The sequence below is a fragment of the Perca fluviatilis genome, chromosome 20 (genome assembly GCF_010015445.1).
Source record: "Perca fluviatilis chromosome 20, GENO_Pfluv_1.0, whole genome shotgun sequence".
Taxonomy (NCBI): domain Eukaryota; kingdom Metazoa; phylum Chordata; class Actinopteri; order Perciformes; family Percidae; genus Perca; species Perca fluviatilis.
Window position 1 is genome coordinate 9,985,645 of NC_053131.1, and position 14,672 is coordinate 10,000,316.

The 14,672-nt window shown below is 43.0% G+C and overlaps 1 protein-coding gene and 1 long non-coding RNA gene across 9 annotated transcripts in view; one reads left to right on the forward strand and one right to left on the reverse strand.

Annotated features, from left to right (window-relative positions):
- The window catches only part of LOC120549789, a 63,216-nt gene extending 53,779 nt beyond the window's left edge, over window positions 1–9,437 (reverse strand). Inside the window, exon 1 of the long non-coding RNA XR_005637432.1 lies at window positions 9,342–9,437. This is a non-coding gene — a long non-coding RNA (uncharacterized LOC120549789). The remainder of the gene's footprint in view (window positions 1–9,341) is intronic.
- Window positions 1–14,672, forward strand: part of smoc1 (SPARC related modular calcium binding 1) — a 69,007-nt gene that overhangs the window by 49,909 nt on the left and 4,426 nt on the right. For 3 of the 8 annotated variants that reach the window (XM_039786915.1, XM_039786917.1, XM_039786919.1), the window contains exons 10-13: window positions 1,669–1,787; window positions 6,189–6,294; window positions 6,883–7,127; window positions 7,929–7,962. In XM_039786915.1, coding sequence (XP_039642849.1) covers window positions 1,669–1,787; window positions 6,189–6,294; window positions 6,883–7,127; window positions 7,929–7,962 — 504 coding nt within the window. Of the gene's footprint in view, window positions 1–1,668; window positions 1,788–6,188; window positions 6,295–6,882; window positions 7,128–7,928; window positions 7,983–14,672 lie in introns of all 8 variants that reach the window. The other 5 variants (XM_039786916.1, XM_039786918.1, XM_039786920.1 and 2 more) reach the window with 3 other exon arrangements.

Genomic DNA, 14,672 nt, shown 5'->3' on the forward strand with positions numbered 1-14,672 from the left:
TTATTATAAAGTGTTACCTGTAATGGCAATCCATCCAAGAGATATTTCACAAACCTCTTGGCGGCGCCAGAGTAAAAGTCAGGATCACCAAAGTCAGTAGGATTCATCCACTGGAAACCATGAATGTCTATACAAAATCTGGTGCCAATCCATTAAGTAAATGTTGAGATATTACAGCAGAAGTTAAAACTTTGACCTGCTGTTGGTGCAAGAGGTTATAAGGATTCATCCTCTGGGCATCATGGATATCTGTACCCAATTTAATGGCAACCCATGAAATAGTTGTTGATATATTTTAGTCTGGTTGACCGACCAACAGACCAACGTTGCGATCCTTAGAGCTAACGGCTAAACACTGCTTTCACTGTTAAGATCATACATTTCTTCACTTGGCAAAGAAAATAAAAAATTAGCTTCAAGCCCTGATGGGAATATCATTAAGCTGACCATAAACACTCAGCGTTTGGTATGACGTTTGTTTTCAGTGCAGTTGCTGCTGTTTATATTGCTTTCAGGGAAATGGCGGCGGCACAATGGGTTTCTGCAAAAGCTGAATGTCGCAGGGATGGAGAGGAGGCGATGTTGAATAAATAATGCCCACTCATTCCAAAGTGAATATTACATCTTGAAACACAGCAATAGATAAAGGAAAAGAGACAGGATGTTTGAAAAACTGTCAGCATGCACCGGTAAATAGATGAGCCGGTTTTGTTCCTGAAGGGGCTTCATCATTCTCTCTTCACAAGAGGGTTTATGTTTTACAGCATGAGGCACAGACTATTATAAAGAGTTAGTTTGAATACAGGATAGCAGGTTTAGCTTCAAATCAATAAAAGTGTATTTATAACTGACAGCCCCACAAAAAAGTAAAATAAATCACTTGCACAGACCAAATTCTCATCTGTATTTCAGATGTATTGAATGACACCCTCGAGGCGATTATTTCTTCACATAAGAATTTATTGTATTTTGGACTAGACCTCATGTCACTTGTCCCAATTTCTTTCCCCTGGACTGCAATGTGCAGGGTCATGCATTAGACATCCCTTCTTGGATCAGGGGCCCCGCAGACTATGAAAAAAAGAAATGACAACTTGCAAAAAGAGGCAAATGAGACACACATGCTCAATTTTCCATCCTATTCAAGGACCAGTGATACAATAGCCAGGAGAAAACGAGTCATGCCACGCATAATGCCGAACAGTTTGTTATGGCTCGGAAACAAAGCGATGCAAGCGCATGTCAAATCAAATTTACTGATTAAGCATTAGAAAAAGAGACTGTCATCACTATTAATAATTCTTTACAGCTCAACAGTGAATACACCGATTTAAAGACAAAAAAGAAGCCTGGACAGCATGCATGTGTACAAATCCATGCGGTGAAGAGATTAGTGAGAGTGCTAATGTTTTCATAACAAAGACGGACAAAAATATTTGTCCTCCATCAATAATGTCTCCTGGTGTTAAGCTCCATCTCAGATTGTTTTTAAGCCTCAAGGAATATCTTTTGCGGTGATTTGGTCTTCAGTTTAAGGCTTTGTTCATTTCATTTTATTTTTTTCTCTAATTAAATGTCTCGTTGTGGACGAGTTTCTCCTTTGATGTCTCAGGTCATTCACAAAATGCTAAGAAAGATCTATTCTGTTCTCCCTTCTGTCTCATGCAGCCATGTTCCCGCTGTCCTCTCCTCTCTGTGTAACAGGTACCAGACGCCGGAGTGTGACGGCGCCGCACGATCTCGCATCTCAGATACTGAAGATCCTTTCCAAGGCAGAGACCTGACAGGTTTCTTTTTTTTCCTCTCACTTTTCTCTGGAGTTCAATTTATTTTGGGGGGCTTTGGGGGATTGCAGAAACATTCTTGGATTCAATTTGTTGTCTTGTGTCAAACCTTATTTTTTTAACAAATGAGGAAGCCTAAAAACTCACTTGGCACTCCTTCAAAAAGGTTAATAACAAAAACTAGAAGGCCACTGGACGAGCGCAGACCTCTGCCAAGGCAATGCCCTATATCGCAATGTTAACAAAAGTGAGAAATAATGTGTGTATCCGCTGTGATTTAGATCCGCTCCACAATTTGACAGGTTCTTCCTTGGCCCATGCTGCACCCCTTGGCCCATGCTACACCCTTCCACCAAGCTTCTTGGAAATTGGGCCAGTAGTTTTCCTTAATGCTGTCGACAGACAGACAAACTGAACCAAAAACTGAACCTCCTTGGGGGGGGGGGGGGGGGGGAGTAACAAGACCTAGAAAAAGTAAGACATACTTCGACAAGCAAAACAAAGGTTGGATTTATGCCTCAGTTTTGCCATTTTCAGACCGTTTGTTTCACTTTTACTGTTACAAAAGAAAAGGCTTTTAGGATATGGACTACCCGATGTGTCTGGCAAACGTCCCCAAATCCAGTGAAGAGGGGGGGGGGCAGAGCTGCCAATTTTGCATCCACACCTGGTTCCCACACAATGGACAAGTACTGCACAGTGGATGTGCTAGTGGTGAACAGGATTTAAAAAGGGAGAACAACAGTTTGATCCATTTCTTACTCTCTTACTAGAGCCCCATGCATACCTCTACAGCATGTGGCTAATAGAGCTCAACAGTGGGGTTGCGGAAGTAAAAATCCTATTAATTCTCTCCATAAGGATTTTGATTATCAGCCATAATGTCCAAACCATCCCAGGTAGACTTACTACGAGCTCGAGATTGTGAAAGGAGAGTTTCTGCTCTTGTAGAAGTTAGAAGTCCGCATGAAATGTTTTATTCGCAATGTCATAGAGAAGTACTACACTACCCACAATCCTAAGCGTAACAGCGACTTCTCTGATTAGTGGAGCTCGGTGTTACCATAGAAATATTTCGCGAACACGCGAATGGCTAAAGTGAGCTGCTACCACAGACGTCTATGACCGGTCTTGTACCTTTGCCTTTTCTGCTGTTTACAAAATGTTTTTTTTAACGCTGAATCAAATGCTTTATGGTTAAGCCGCCTACACATGATAAGCGATTTGGTCTCTGCGCACCGCTAAGTAGGGCGCAGAGCAAAGCGCAGAGAGCAAAGCGCAGCAAGCCATTTCCCGTGGCTAGGTAACGACACGCAGTTATCTCATTGGTTGCGCTTCCGAAAGGTCAGCGGCAACTAGGTCAAAGTTGAAAATTTTTTAACTTTGAGCACAGTTGTTGGGCGCCACCGCCCTCCCCATTGGAAATCAATGGAACAGCCGGCGCAAAGCGGTTTTGCCGCCTATCGTGTGTATGCAGCTTTATGGTCTTTATATAAGCATTTAATGAAAGGTCAATGGAGATACAGAATGGTGAACATCATTCCTGGAACCAGAGCCATTCGAAAAGTGGGCTGTCACTGTTCGAGCTCTATTTCAAAGTTTTTGCTCAGTATGCCATTTTGGCGTGTTATCGAGACGCATAATCGCTTTTTAGCGCGTTTATCGACGCAGTTCGGCTGCCGTTGACCTACATTATGTGTGAATTTTCGCCGTAGTGAGTAGTACGAAAGGACGGAAGTCCGCGGGGGGAGGTTGGTTGGGGTGGTGGATGGGTAAAACAAAGGACTTTCACCCAGCCGGGATCACATCCCGCGTGTGTAGTACGTCACGTTCTCGCGATAACACGCATCGCGTCGTGGATAGCTCGTACTATCGTACTATATGTCGATAGCTCAAAATGCGTACAGATAACACGCCATTTGGCTTTAGGAAAGTGGCGTGTATGTTTACGCAAAGTCATGATGCCATGTTGCAGTTACAGTTGCTGATTGGACAATCGCCGTCCAGGGGAGGGGTTAAGAGAAAGATCACTTAATAGCGCTGTCGCTTAGAGACTTGGAAATTATTTCTCAACCTCACACTAACTGACCAGATAGAGGGTTTTTGATTAGGAATCGACTAAACCCCACTTTGTGGTGTTGGGCTCCCTGGCAGCAAAGATCAGAGACTCACCTCTTAACCAGAGGTCCTAACCTCAGCTCCTACTCCTCTGCCCTTGTTACTGCTCACTTACTTTTGTTGCCCTTGTGTTTCCCCATCATTTAAGGTTGCACTGTAACTCTTATTTAATTCCCCATCTGGTGAGTTTACAGAGTCAAGCATGACTCCTGACTGTGCAGCAGATGTGTGGCATGTTTTATGGAAGGTGTGAGTGTTGCGGGGTGTGGTGGCGAGGCTGCTGGGGTTGCTGGGAGACCACAGGGTGCTGAGTGGAGCTATTTTTACGTACTGTAGAGGGATGTTCTGAACCGCCACAACAAAGCGCAGTATTTCATGGTCGTCACATCAAGGCAGGAGGAGAAAAGAATGCTTGAGAGGGCAGTCTATTAACAGCATGCAGCTACAGGTTCAATGTCGCTGCACTGTACACAGAGTGGCACAATACCACCTCTGTCAGGGGGGGCAGATAAGAGCTCTTCCCCCGAGACCCAAGGCTGGGATCTGTTAACATCCAGTTCAGCCAGTTCAGGAACTGCATTTTGTTTTAAACCTGCATGTTAAAAACCTTTGGTGAGAATAGTTTGGTCTTATTTAGTCTATCAACGAATAATTTAGCTACACTTGCAGTATCTATGAGGGTCAGAGTGACGTCAATGTAGCCATCTGCTCATTTCCGTGGACTGTATGTGCTTACAAACTTCCTGACTGCAAAGGTGTGATACACATGTCCATTTACAGAGTGTAGTATGAACAGAAGTGAGTGCAGTGCGTGTCCACCCTGCTCTTCGTGTTCATACCAGTTTTAGGGTATATCAAGGATTTATTGTTGAGCTGCTTTGTGACCAGTTTATACTAAAGAGATCTAATGTTGGTGAACCCAGCTTTATCTGGGTTCTTACTCAACACTGCTCAGCAAAAAAATAGAAAATTGAGAATTCATTTTTCTTTAGGTCTCCAGAATTTCAGTTTGGACCTACAGTATAAGCAAATCTAGAGATTCCCAACCTGGCCAACGTTTGGTGTTGCTGAGTGATTGATGTTTGTAAAACAGCACAAACTAGATTCTAATTTCTGAACTTTTCTCTGAAATAGCTTCTTCTGTTGGTAAAAATGGATAGTTGTAACTCTTGAAGGCACTAAAGATAATTCAGCTGGAATAAAACTGAGAAGAAAAACCTCTGCACTTAAACTACTCACAGCTTATAAAACGTACGCAACCTGTGAAGGTGCGCCACCGACCGATAAACATGACCTTGTTTTAATGGGTTGAAAGCCAAAAAGAAAGTTGGTAACCTTGGTGCAAGCTTTAATGTGTTTTAAGATTAAATCCAAGCGGTCCAGAGCCTGTTTGAGACTGCTGGAGGTCCTGCCCCACACTGGGCCCTTGACACCTTGCCACATAGCCAGCATACAACATAACAGTTTGCGCTTCATAACACCCCAATTTAACACTTGGATTAAGGCACAGCAAGGCAGTGCTTTCCGAGCTTGTCATGTCGTCCAAAATGCTAATTGGATTCACCTGGCGGGGCAACGGACCACCTCCCAAAGAACCCCCCCCCCTGAGCCAGCACAAAAGGAATGGAAAGACATGAAGACAGTGGAGAACAAGGAGGCCAGAAACGCTCAGAGAAAAGGGGGAGGAGGGGAATCGGCGAAGAGAAAGCTTAAGCGAAAGAGAGATTGAAAAGGAGAAAAAAAAAAAAGATTGAGAAGATTAGTTTACTATGCAGCTGCGTTTGAAGTTTTTCCTTTAAGAGACACAATTAGGAGGGAAAAATTTGCACTGGTTTAGCGTGCTATTAAAGCCATACATCTGGGCAATTAAAAAGAGCTACCCAAGGTGTTCAGAACTGTGTCATAAAAGTTAACAGGTCTGCACTGCTCAACAAAACGCTCTCATCACTGCACACTTCTGTTCCCCCTCTCGCCATGTGCCTCAGCTCTGCTTTTCTGAGGCTTTACAAAACAGCCAAACTATATTTCACCTCCATCGAAAATATATTCATAATGATTCAGCAGGAATTGTGAAAACGTAAGCCAATTAAGGGATCTGGTCGTTAAGCCGGGGACAAGGTTTGCATGCTTTCTTTTACTGCGTAACAGCCGGGTTCCGTTTGACATCTGTCACACTGGTTCACTGGTGTCGAGGCTTTAGAGGCACTTCAGCTCCACTGTGCCGTAATGACTCAAATTACTTGTGGAAGGTAATTTTCGTGTATTGTTGTCTTTGATTTGTGCCAGGCTGCCCAGAGGGGAAGAAAGTGGAATTCATTACAAGCTTGTTAGATGCCCTCACCACAGACATGGTGCAAGCCATAAACTCGCCAGCCCCCTCTGGTGGTGGGAGGTAAGTACTGTCATGGAGCACTGAAGACACCAAGAGCATTGCAACTGAGCAGGATACCTCATGGCTGATTCTTCTTGGAAAACTTTCCCCTCTTCTGGTTTTTCTCAAACAACCCCTTCCCTTTGGGTTTCTGAATTGAACGCTAATATTTTATCTCTGACATGCAATGCACAGATCTTGGCACACACACTGGCAGGGTTAGCGTTCACTTTCCATCAATGCACACGGTCCAATCCATTCGGGAAAGCAAAGCAGAAAATTGATTTAAAACGATTTGACTGCAAGCTAAGCTTTGACAAAATAAGTTGTCAAGTTTCTGACATAAAACGTGACTGCCTGAAGTATCCAGATTAACATCCAGATCTTTTTTTTCACAAGTTGTGATTTCATTAGAAATCAACAAAAATTGACCAATCTTTGTTGAGTGAAAGTGATGTCAAATGGCAATGTGTCATGCAGGATTAAAATAGTTTATCATCTTAAATGCTTATTCAACATTTCATCCTACTCCTTTATGCCGATCATTCCACTTTTTGAAACATCCATGTCTTCACTGCCATCTGTTCCTCTAACCCTATACCTAACCAGGTTTGTTGAGCCTGATCCCAGTCACACTTTAGAGGAGAGGGTGGTGCACTGGTACTTCGCCCAGCTGGATAACAACGGCAGCCACGACATCAACAAGAAGGAACTCAAGCCGTTTAAGAGGTACCTGAAGAAGAAAGCCAAACCCAAGAAATGTGCCCGCAAGTTCCCCGACTACTGTGACCTGAATAAGGACAGGGCCATTTCCCTGCAGGAGCTGAAAGGCTGCCTGGGAGTCAGCAAGGAGGGTAAGAGGAAAAGGAAAGCTGGGGAGAAGCGGATGGTTGAGAGTGGGTTGGCAGGATCACAAAGAAGGGTCAGGTCTCTGGTATGAACCTTAAGGCCCCTTCAATGAAAATAAAAGAAAATCAGTTCTCTTGAAATGTCAAATTTAGGATTTACGAGAATAAAGGAGGTACTTGGTTGCGTTACGATGATCGTTTTCCATGAGTTTTTAAAATTGCCAAGTGTAAACTACAACTCACATGTCATAGTTTTAAAAGGAGGAAGGGATAAAGTAACTATGGTGCATGTGACAAACAGATGTGTTGGCAGTCTAAATAAGGTGCACTGCTCCACTTAGCCCTCAGTGATGAATATTTAGACGAGGCTAATGTATTACCGGATCCTTGACACTGTCTGAGCCGGAAAACTGTAACTACTCATCAAGTATGCACAGACTGGTCCGAATAGAGAACATTAACAACTGTCACAGCAGCTCACAGTGAGAGGCTGCTGCCAGCTACAACCCAAATGTCATGCAGCCAAGAGAAAAAAACGTGTGAAATGTAAATAGTTAGGAGATGCCCAGAGGTTGTGAAATACAGTACATTTCACACACAAGTGACTGTAAACTTTCAATTCCTGAAAGAAAAATGACGTAGCTGTGCTGATGCATAAGGTTAAAAAAATATAAAATAAATATTCTGCTATAATAAAAGTCTTTTTTAATTATTTTCTTTTGTGGCATATTTTAGGTTTTGGTGACTTAAAAAGAAGACCTTGCCCTCTATTAAGTTTATTCTTTGTTTTTTTTCCCTCTTTTGCAGGTAGTTCAACGACAATTGGCAACCAAGGGACAAGGCAAGGGACAAAATTGTTCAGTAAGGCAAACTAATACGCTTTCACTAACTCTGGCTGCCTCTGGCTTAGAGTGCTTTAGTTGGCTTTTTGTGTAACCCATTAACATGCACATTGGTGAACTGCATTGGTCTGGAGTTTGATTTATATGCAAAGCTTTACAGGAGTAAAGTAAGTTTGAGGTGTATGTCCTTGGTTATCTGTATGAATGTGCAGTTATATGTGATGTGTGTCCATGGCTAAGATGGTGTATTGTCATGTGAGTGGTTCAATAAGAGTCAGATTTTGTCTCCAGTGAGTGACATCTCATGTCATGACCATTAAGTTAACTGACATTTGTTTTATTCTGATTGACAGGCCTGAAAAACATTAAGCCAACTCTTAAGATGACTTTTGTATGGTTGCAATTATTTTAATCTATTTTGTTTATTTTCCCGTAAAATGTCAGAAAATAGTTAAAAATGCCCTTTATAAGTTGCTAAAAACCCAGTTGTTTCAGCTCAAGACTATGGTGATATCTTTGTCTTGTTCCTACTTTGACAACAAGAAATTGGCCGAAAGTCTGAAATAAATAAGATCCAACAAAAGGACAAACAATGGAATTATTATAACTTTTTGCTGATTCCTATCTTTTTTCAGTCTCTTCTCCATCTCTTTCTTCGATCCGTCGGGATCCCCCCTCCCCCTCCTCTCCCCATTGAGCGATTATTGGTCCCGTTGGTGCTGTTGACTCTGGCCACTGGGCCAGATCAGCACCCCACATTGCACTGAGGTCATGTATTTACCCTGGGGCTAGCCAGCCTCACCTGGAGAACAGTGGCTCGGAGCGGGCATAACGTCAGGCCTCTCGGACCCTGGGCACAGCTGCCAGGATAAACAGCCCTGGTATTAGAAGGGATTGGTAGGAGGCTCGGCCGGTTGTTTTCACTGTGGTCACAGAATCTCTCACTTTCATGCTTAAGAGCTGGAGGTAAATGGCCTGACAGCTTTTTACGGCTCCTTATGCTGCCACTCAGGCCCTTGGAGCTAGTGATTATTGTGGACAGAGAGACGGTGGAGGCCTGCATGAAAGAAGCAGGAGTCTGTAAGAACATGTGGCTGCATTCTGCCTTGACTAAGATAGACGGTCATTGTGTTCAGGTATGCCTAGCTGATCCTCAATGGCCTGGATCTCTTTAAGTCAAGCTGCCTCTTCCAGACATTAAATCTTATGCTCTGTCGCAGCTGTGGATCGTCACTTGAGTGTTGTTGGACATATTTACAGTTTACATTACGTGCTTTTTGGTGAAGGACTGTGAGCACGTGGGGCAGAGTGGAGCACATCTGTAGGAGGCTCCTCGCTCTCGACACGTTGGCAACGGCAAAGGAAAACATCTGAATACCTTGTGTGAGTTTTGAAATGCTGAAGGAGGGTGGCATCCATCCTCTGGAGAGACTGGAGTCCTTATTATAGATGAGAAGTGTAACAGAAGCCCAGGGTGTTGGATAGCAGCAATGGTAGTTCAGATGGCCCCAGCCTTAGGTCTCCTTCACTGGAACGAACTAAACACAAAAACGTACCACTGTTCAACTTTTTGTTTTTGACAGCAGGGTTCATGATGTTCTTTTCAAAAGTCTTAATTCCATTTACAAAGACATAAACATACTTGTTAAGTACAAACACATGAGTGTGTGCATGTACTTGCACGCACAAAAACACACCAAACATGGGCATACACAATTATAAGATATTAGAGGATCTATCGTAAGTGCTTACAGAGGTTTTAGTTTGCAGGATGTATCAGCTGTTGTTGAGCACAAGTAGTTGTGTTTTCTTTGCAACATACAGTACGTGCTGCTATGCACTACATGCGCAGCATGCACAAATTCATGCGTAGTTAGACTAAAAGTAATGAATTTACACAGAGGTTAAGAACTGACAATAACGGACTAGTGCCACCACAGGATCCGTCTGCTGGTGGATAGAAACATTGGCTATTCTTGAACTTGTCAAAAATGGACCTTAACGTGGCCGGGTTGGTGCAATGGGTAGAGCAGACACACATATACTGAGATGTTTATGCCTCGACGCAGAGGTCCAAGGTTCGTGTCTGCCCCCTCTCTCTCACATAGCTGTCCTGTCAAAAATTAAGGAAGAAAAGCCCAAAAAATTATCTTAAAAACAATTGGACCTTCACAAAGTCAGTTAGTAATTTTTTTTTTTAAGATAATTTTTTGGGGCATTTTAGGCCTTTATATGACAGGACAGCTGAAGACATGAAAGGGGAGGGGGGTAAACCTCTATATATGGGCGCCCACTTTAGCAACTGAGCTATCTGGGCGCCCGATATTTTGCTGATTTAAATCCAGCTCTGTGTAATGGCAGTGCGAGCAGTGTGTTCAGATGAACGGCGTGGCTTTCCTCCGTGGCCGCAGCGCGCGGAGCTCGGAGCAGCCAGGGTCTGCCGAGATCTGCCGGATGACGAGAAACAACGCTTACAGCTCCGTAGGGCTGGGTACCAAACTTCGATACTCTTAGGCACCAAACGAATTGCCTCCATAGTATCGAGTATCGAAAAATGCCTTGTCATTCGATACAAAATTGTAATGTTAAAATGGATTTAAAAAATTGGTATTCGAAAAAGTATTGTTCAGGAACCAATATTGAATTCTCTGTACCGGTATCATTATTGATTTTCTTTTTTTACAATACCCAGCCCTAAAGCTCCGTGACTTGGCGCCACAGAGGAAAGCCACACGCTGTCCATCTACTGTAAACACACTGACCACACAAAGATGACACAGAGCTTGTTTAAAATCTGCAAAGAATCACTTTAAGATGCATTTATTCAGGAAGTCTCATTGAGATCAAGATCTCTTTTACAAGAACCTTGAGAACAATTTACATACTACATACCACATTGCAGCACAGTACAGAAAACAAGTCTTCCCCAGATTAAAGTTGGTTTGAGGAACTTTAAAAGTCAACCTATCCTGTGACCTGGATTCATGGTGGTTCACGTTGAGCTCAACTACGGCTGTTAAATGTCTTGGCAACTCAGATAGCAAGGACTTTTAAATGAAACCGGTATGCTGTGGTGTCAGCTACATGTCAGTGGTGAACATCTAACCTTTTCACTCAAAGCTGTCTTAAGGAATGAATGGAACAGGGGTTAGAGGGTAGTGACAGCAGCATGAGAATACAGGATATCTACATGATCCAGTGTAGGTAGTACAGTGGATTGTAAAATGTTTTCAGGAGAAACAAGCTCTGCTCCAGTTTAAGAATCCAATTGGAATTTTCAGGTTTTAAACCTGAGTTTTGTAGGACAGTAAGAAGAGGAAGTAAGCAACCTTTGAAAAGAAAGATTTCTACTTTGAACAACTTTTTTGTAATGTATTTTTACAGTCAAGTTGTTTTAGACTGATGGTGTGAATTAATAATAATCCTATAAATTAAGTAAATACGTTTTTCACCACGTCTGATGTCATTAAGTACAGATGTCTAAGAGGGAATTTGTGGAATATTGCCAACTTGTCACTGAAAGTAATTAGGGGCTGATTTCACCTGGCAAAGGCCAAGTCAAATGTGCAATTGTAATGCTTTTTGTGTCCCGTCTGCTGTTTTCTGACAAACTCCTCTCTTCCTTTCTCGTCTCCGTTCCCGCTCTCTCGTCTCTTCCTCTCCTGTTTGTCCTGGCTGTGTCCGTCATTAGGCAGGAATGAAAGGAGGGCATTATGAGGCAGGCCTGGCACCGAGGCTGCAGGACCATTAGAGAGCCCAGAGCCCTGTCCTCTCAGAGCCAACAGCAATTACTCCACACCGCTTGTGTTTTAATTACTGTGACATCAGCTCGACACACTGTACTATGTTTAAGGTAACAGGTCAACATATAGGACAGTGACAGGTAGATAAGTAGGGCTAAGTTTAAAAAAAATAAATTGATTTTCAGATTTAAATTGATTTTAATGATCCAATATCAATTCATAAAAAAACAGAATCGATCTTTGTCTGTCTCATATGAAACTGGAAGACCTAAGGAATCCATTGGTACCAACTATCTCATGCTAGCTTGGGAAGGGGGTTAAACAACCCACCAAAGTCAGGCTACATTTTGGCAAAGGAAAAACTGGCATGGCCATTTTAAAAGGGGTGCCTTGGACTCTCATCTCCAGATATCTGAATTAAATGTCACTCAAAACTCACTGACATATCCAAGCAAAATTGGTTTTGCAACTGAAACATCATAAATTGATGTTGAATCGGAAATCAAATATGTAATGTAATCGGGGCCTTGTGAATCGGAATCGAATCGGGAAATCAATGGCGATAACCAGCCAAAAGCATTGCTTTTCTCACCATTGCTGCCGGTTACTTGGTACTTTGATGAGTTTGCTACAAAAATTCTTACTTCATGAGCTGACAGTAAACTCCTGTGTATCCATCTCCTTAGCCAAGTCCATACCATGATTCCCAGCTCTTGAGCCAAGTGTCTTTATCGGCTGGTCCCAGGTGAGGTGAGGCGATTCACCGCTAGACGGGATCTGCTTTCAGCTCTTTATCACAAGTGGGGCCAAGGTGTCCAGGGAGAGCCCAGGGCGCTTTGTGTTGTTAATGGCACAGACAGTGTCTGTGCCATTGGCTGAGAGGACCATTGGCTGCTCTGGAGCCTGGTAATTGCAAAGGCGATTCATCAGCACTACTGTGGCTCGGCTCCTTACAACAGAGACATTTATCTGAGCTAAAGAGAGCAACAGCATGACTTCACTGGAGAGAGGGATCAGGAAATATTGTGGCGCTGCATAGTTTAACAGGTACAACATGTCACTAATGCTGCCAAGGTAAAGGATTTATGACACTGACAGCACAAAAATACTACAGTTCTTGTTACTGAGTTGCACACTCATGCTTGAAGGTTACTTAAAAATACATTAACACCACAGAGGCCAAACTGCAGTCAAATAACAGCTGGTCTGAATCTTAGAGCTAAAATACTTGAACATTTCAATATCTCTCCATGATTTCTTTATATCCTGTTTCCCCTAAATTAATGTTGCCAGACTCAAGGATGCCAGCGTTGGTTTGTTAGCCCTCTTATCCGATGATATATGTCAAACCAAACAATCTACATAACTACTGGCAAGGTTAACGTGAAATATATTATTATAGGCCGAGTTCTTTTTGCATGTCAAAACCAAATATGTAAATTTAGCGAGGACATTCATGCTTCTTAAAGCCAGGGTTGGTAATGTTGAAAAATCAGCAAGATTTTAAAATATCATCTCCTCGGGACTTTGTCTAATCCCTCCCCCTGCCCTCGGGGCTCGGATCCACACACAGCACCGCTGCTTCAGAGCAAAGCATTAATATATTAAAGCAGAGTGGAGAAAAGACCGCAACTTTACTTCATCATTTCTCAATCACCCAAAAGCAAACCCCTAATATTATTACACCGAACGTTTAAAACAAACCTGGCGACAGTCAGCAACGCGGCGACGATGCGCAGCGGGGCAAGGAGGCATTTCATTGGTTCTTTCCAAGCGGACCGCGAGGCAGTGATTGGTGGGCGTTTTTACAGGATTACAGCAGCTACAGATGACGGATCTTTTTCGCTCCTTTTTCAGAGCCCATAAGTTATTTATTGCGGTTGGTGTGTAAAGACCATTTCAAACACTATATTAAAAAGTCTGCATTGGAAATAGTTACCAACCCTGCCTTTAAAAGTATGAACCATTTTTCATTTTGGACTCTCCAAGAGTTTCCTTTAGCGCCCTCTTGTCACATGTTCAAATTTGGTGGTCGACTGCAACATGATTGTTTCTTATAATAAATAGATAGTACTCTCTTAGGCTAAAGTTTGCCAAAAGTGCTGTTGTGGCGGCAGGTCACATAAGCAACATCAAGTCCTGTGCATTGAGGTCTCTCTCTGTTATTTTGTGAACTGAGTGGATTTGATTCGGTGTTGTGCTTTTGTAACAGGCGGTAACAAATATCGACATTTAGATAAAAATGTCACGGCTAGGAGTGCAAACTGTAGTCATCTGGATCCAACTAGTCACTCTAGGAAATAGGTGGCCATAACATTTTATTTCGTACACTTGAGGTATAGGTGAAAGCATTCGCTACAGGACTCACTTACATGGAAGGTAATCTGTGATTTATGGAGCGCCGGAGGGATTGTGATGCTTTATAGGTTGAACAGACTTTCTGACTGTGAAGCAAATGCATATTCTGAGACTACAGAATCAGCTGGACTTCTATTTCATGGCTGACACAACCAGCTCTGACAGAGAGTGCACCTGCACATCCCCACCCCCACAGGCTGCTGACACACACACGGTCATGTAGGCCAGTAGAGTCTAGACAAACACACAAACTGTATGTACACATACAAACAAAATATAGATAGATGGAAAGACCTACACACACACAACAGACATGAAATGCTCGCTCACACACACACACACACACACAGAGCTCAGGAGGACCTCTCATCCGACAGCCATCTGTAAGCAATCTAAGCTCTTTACCCATCTCCTTTTCTCTCCTCCTTTCTGTCCCCCCATCTGATTGATGAGTGAACGGTCCATCCCTTGTGCAGCACACAGACTGTCTCAAGCAGTTTCTGCACAAAGTGAAACAACACACAACTTCAGAGACTGTTAACGTAAAGCTTGCTTGTAACATAACGTCAGCACATGTGTGGGTATGTATGGTGCGTTTGGGTGTAGGT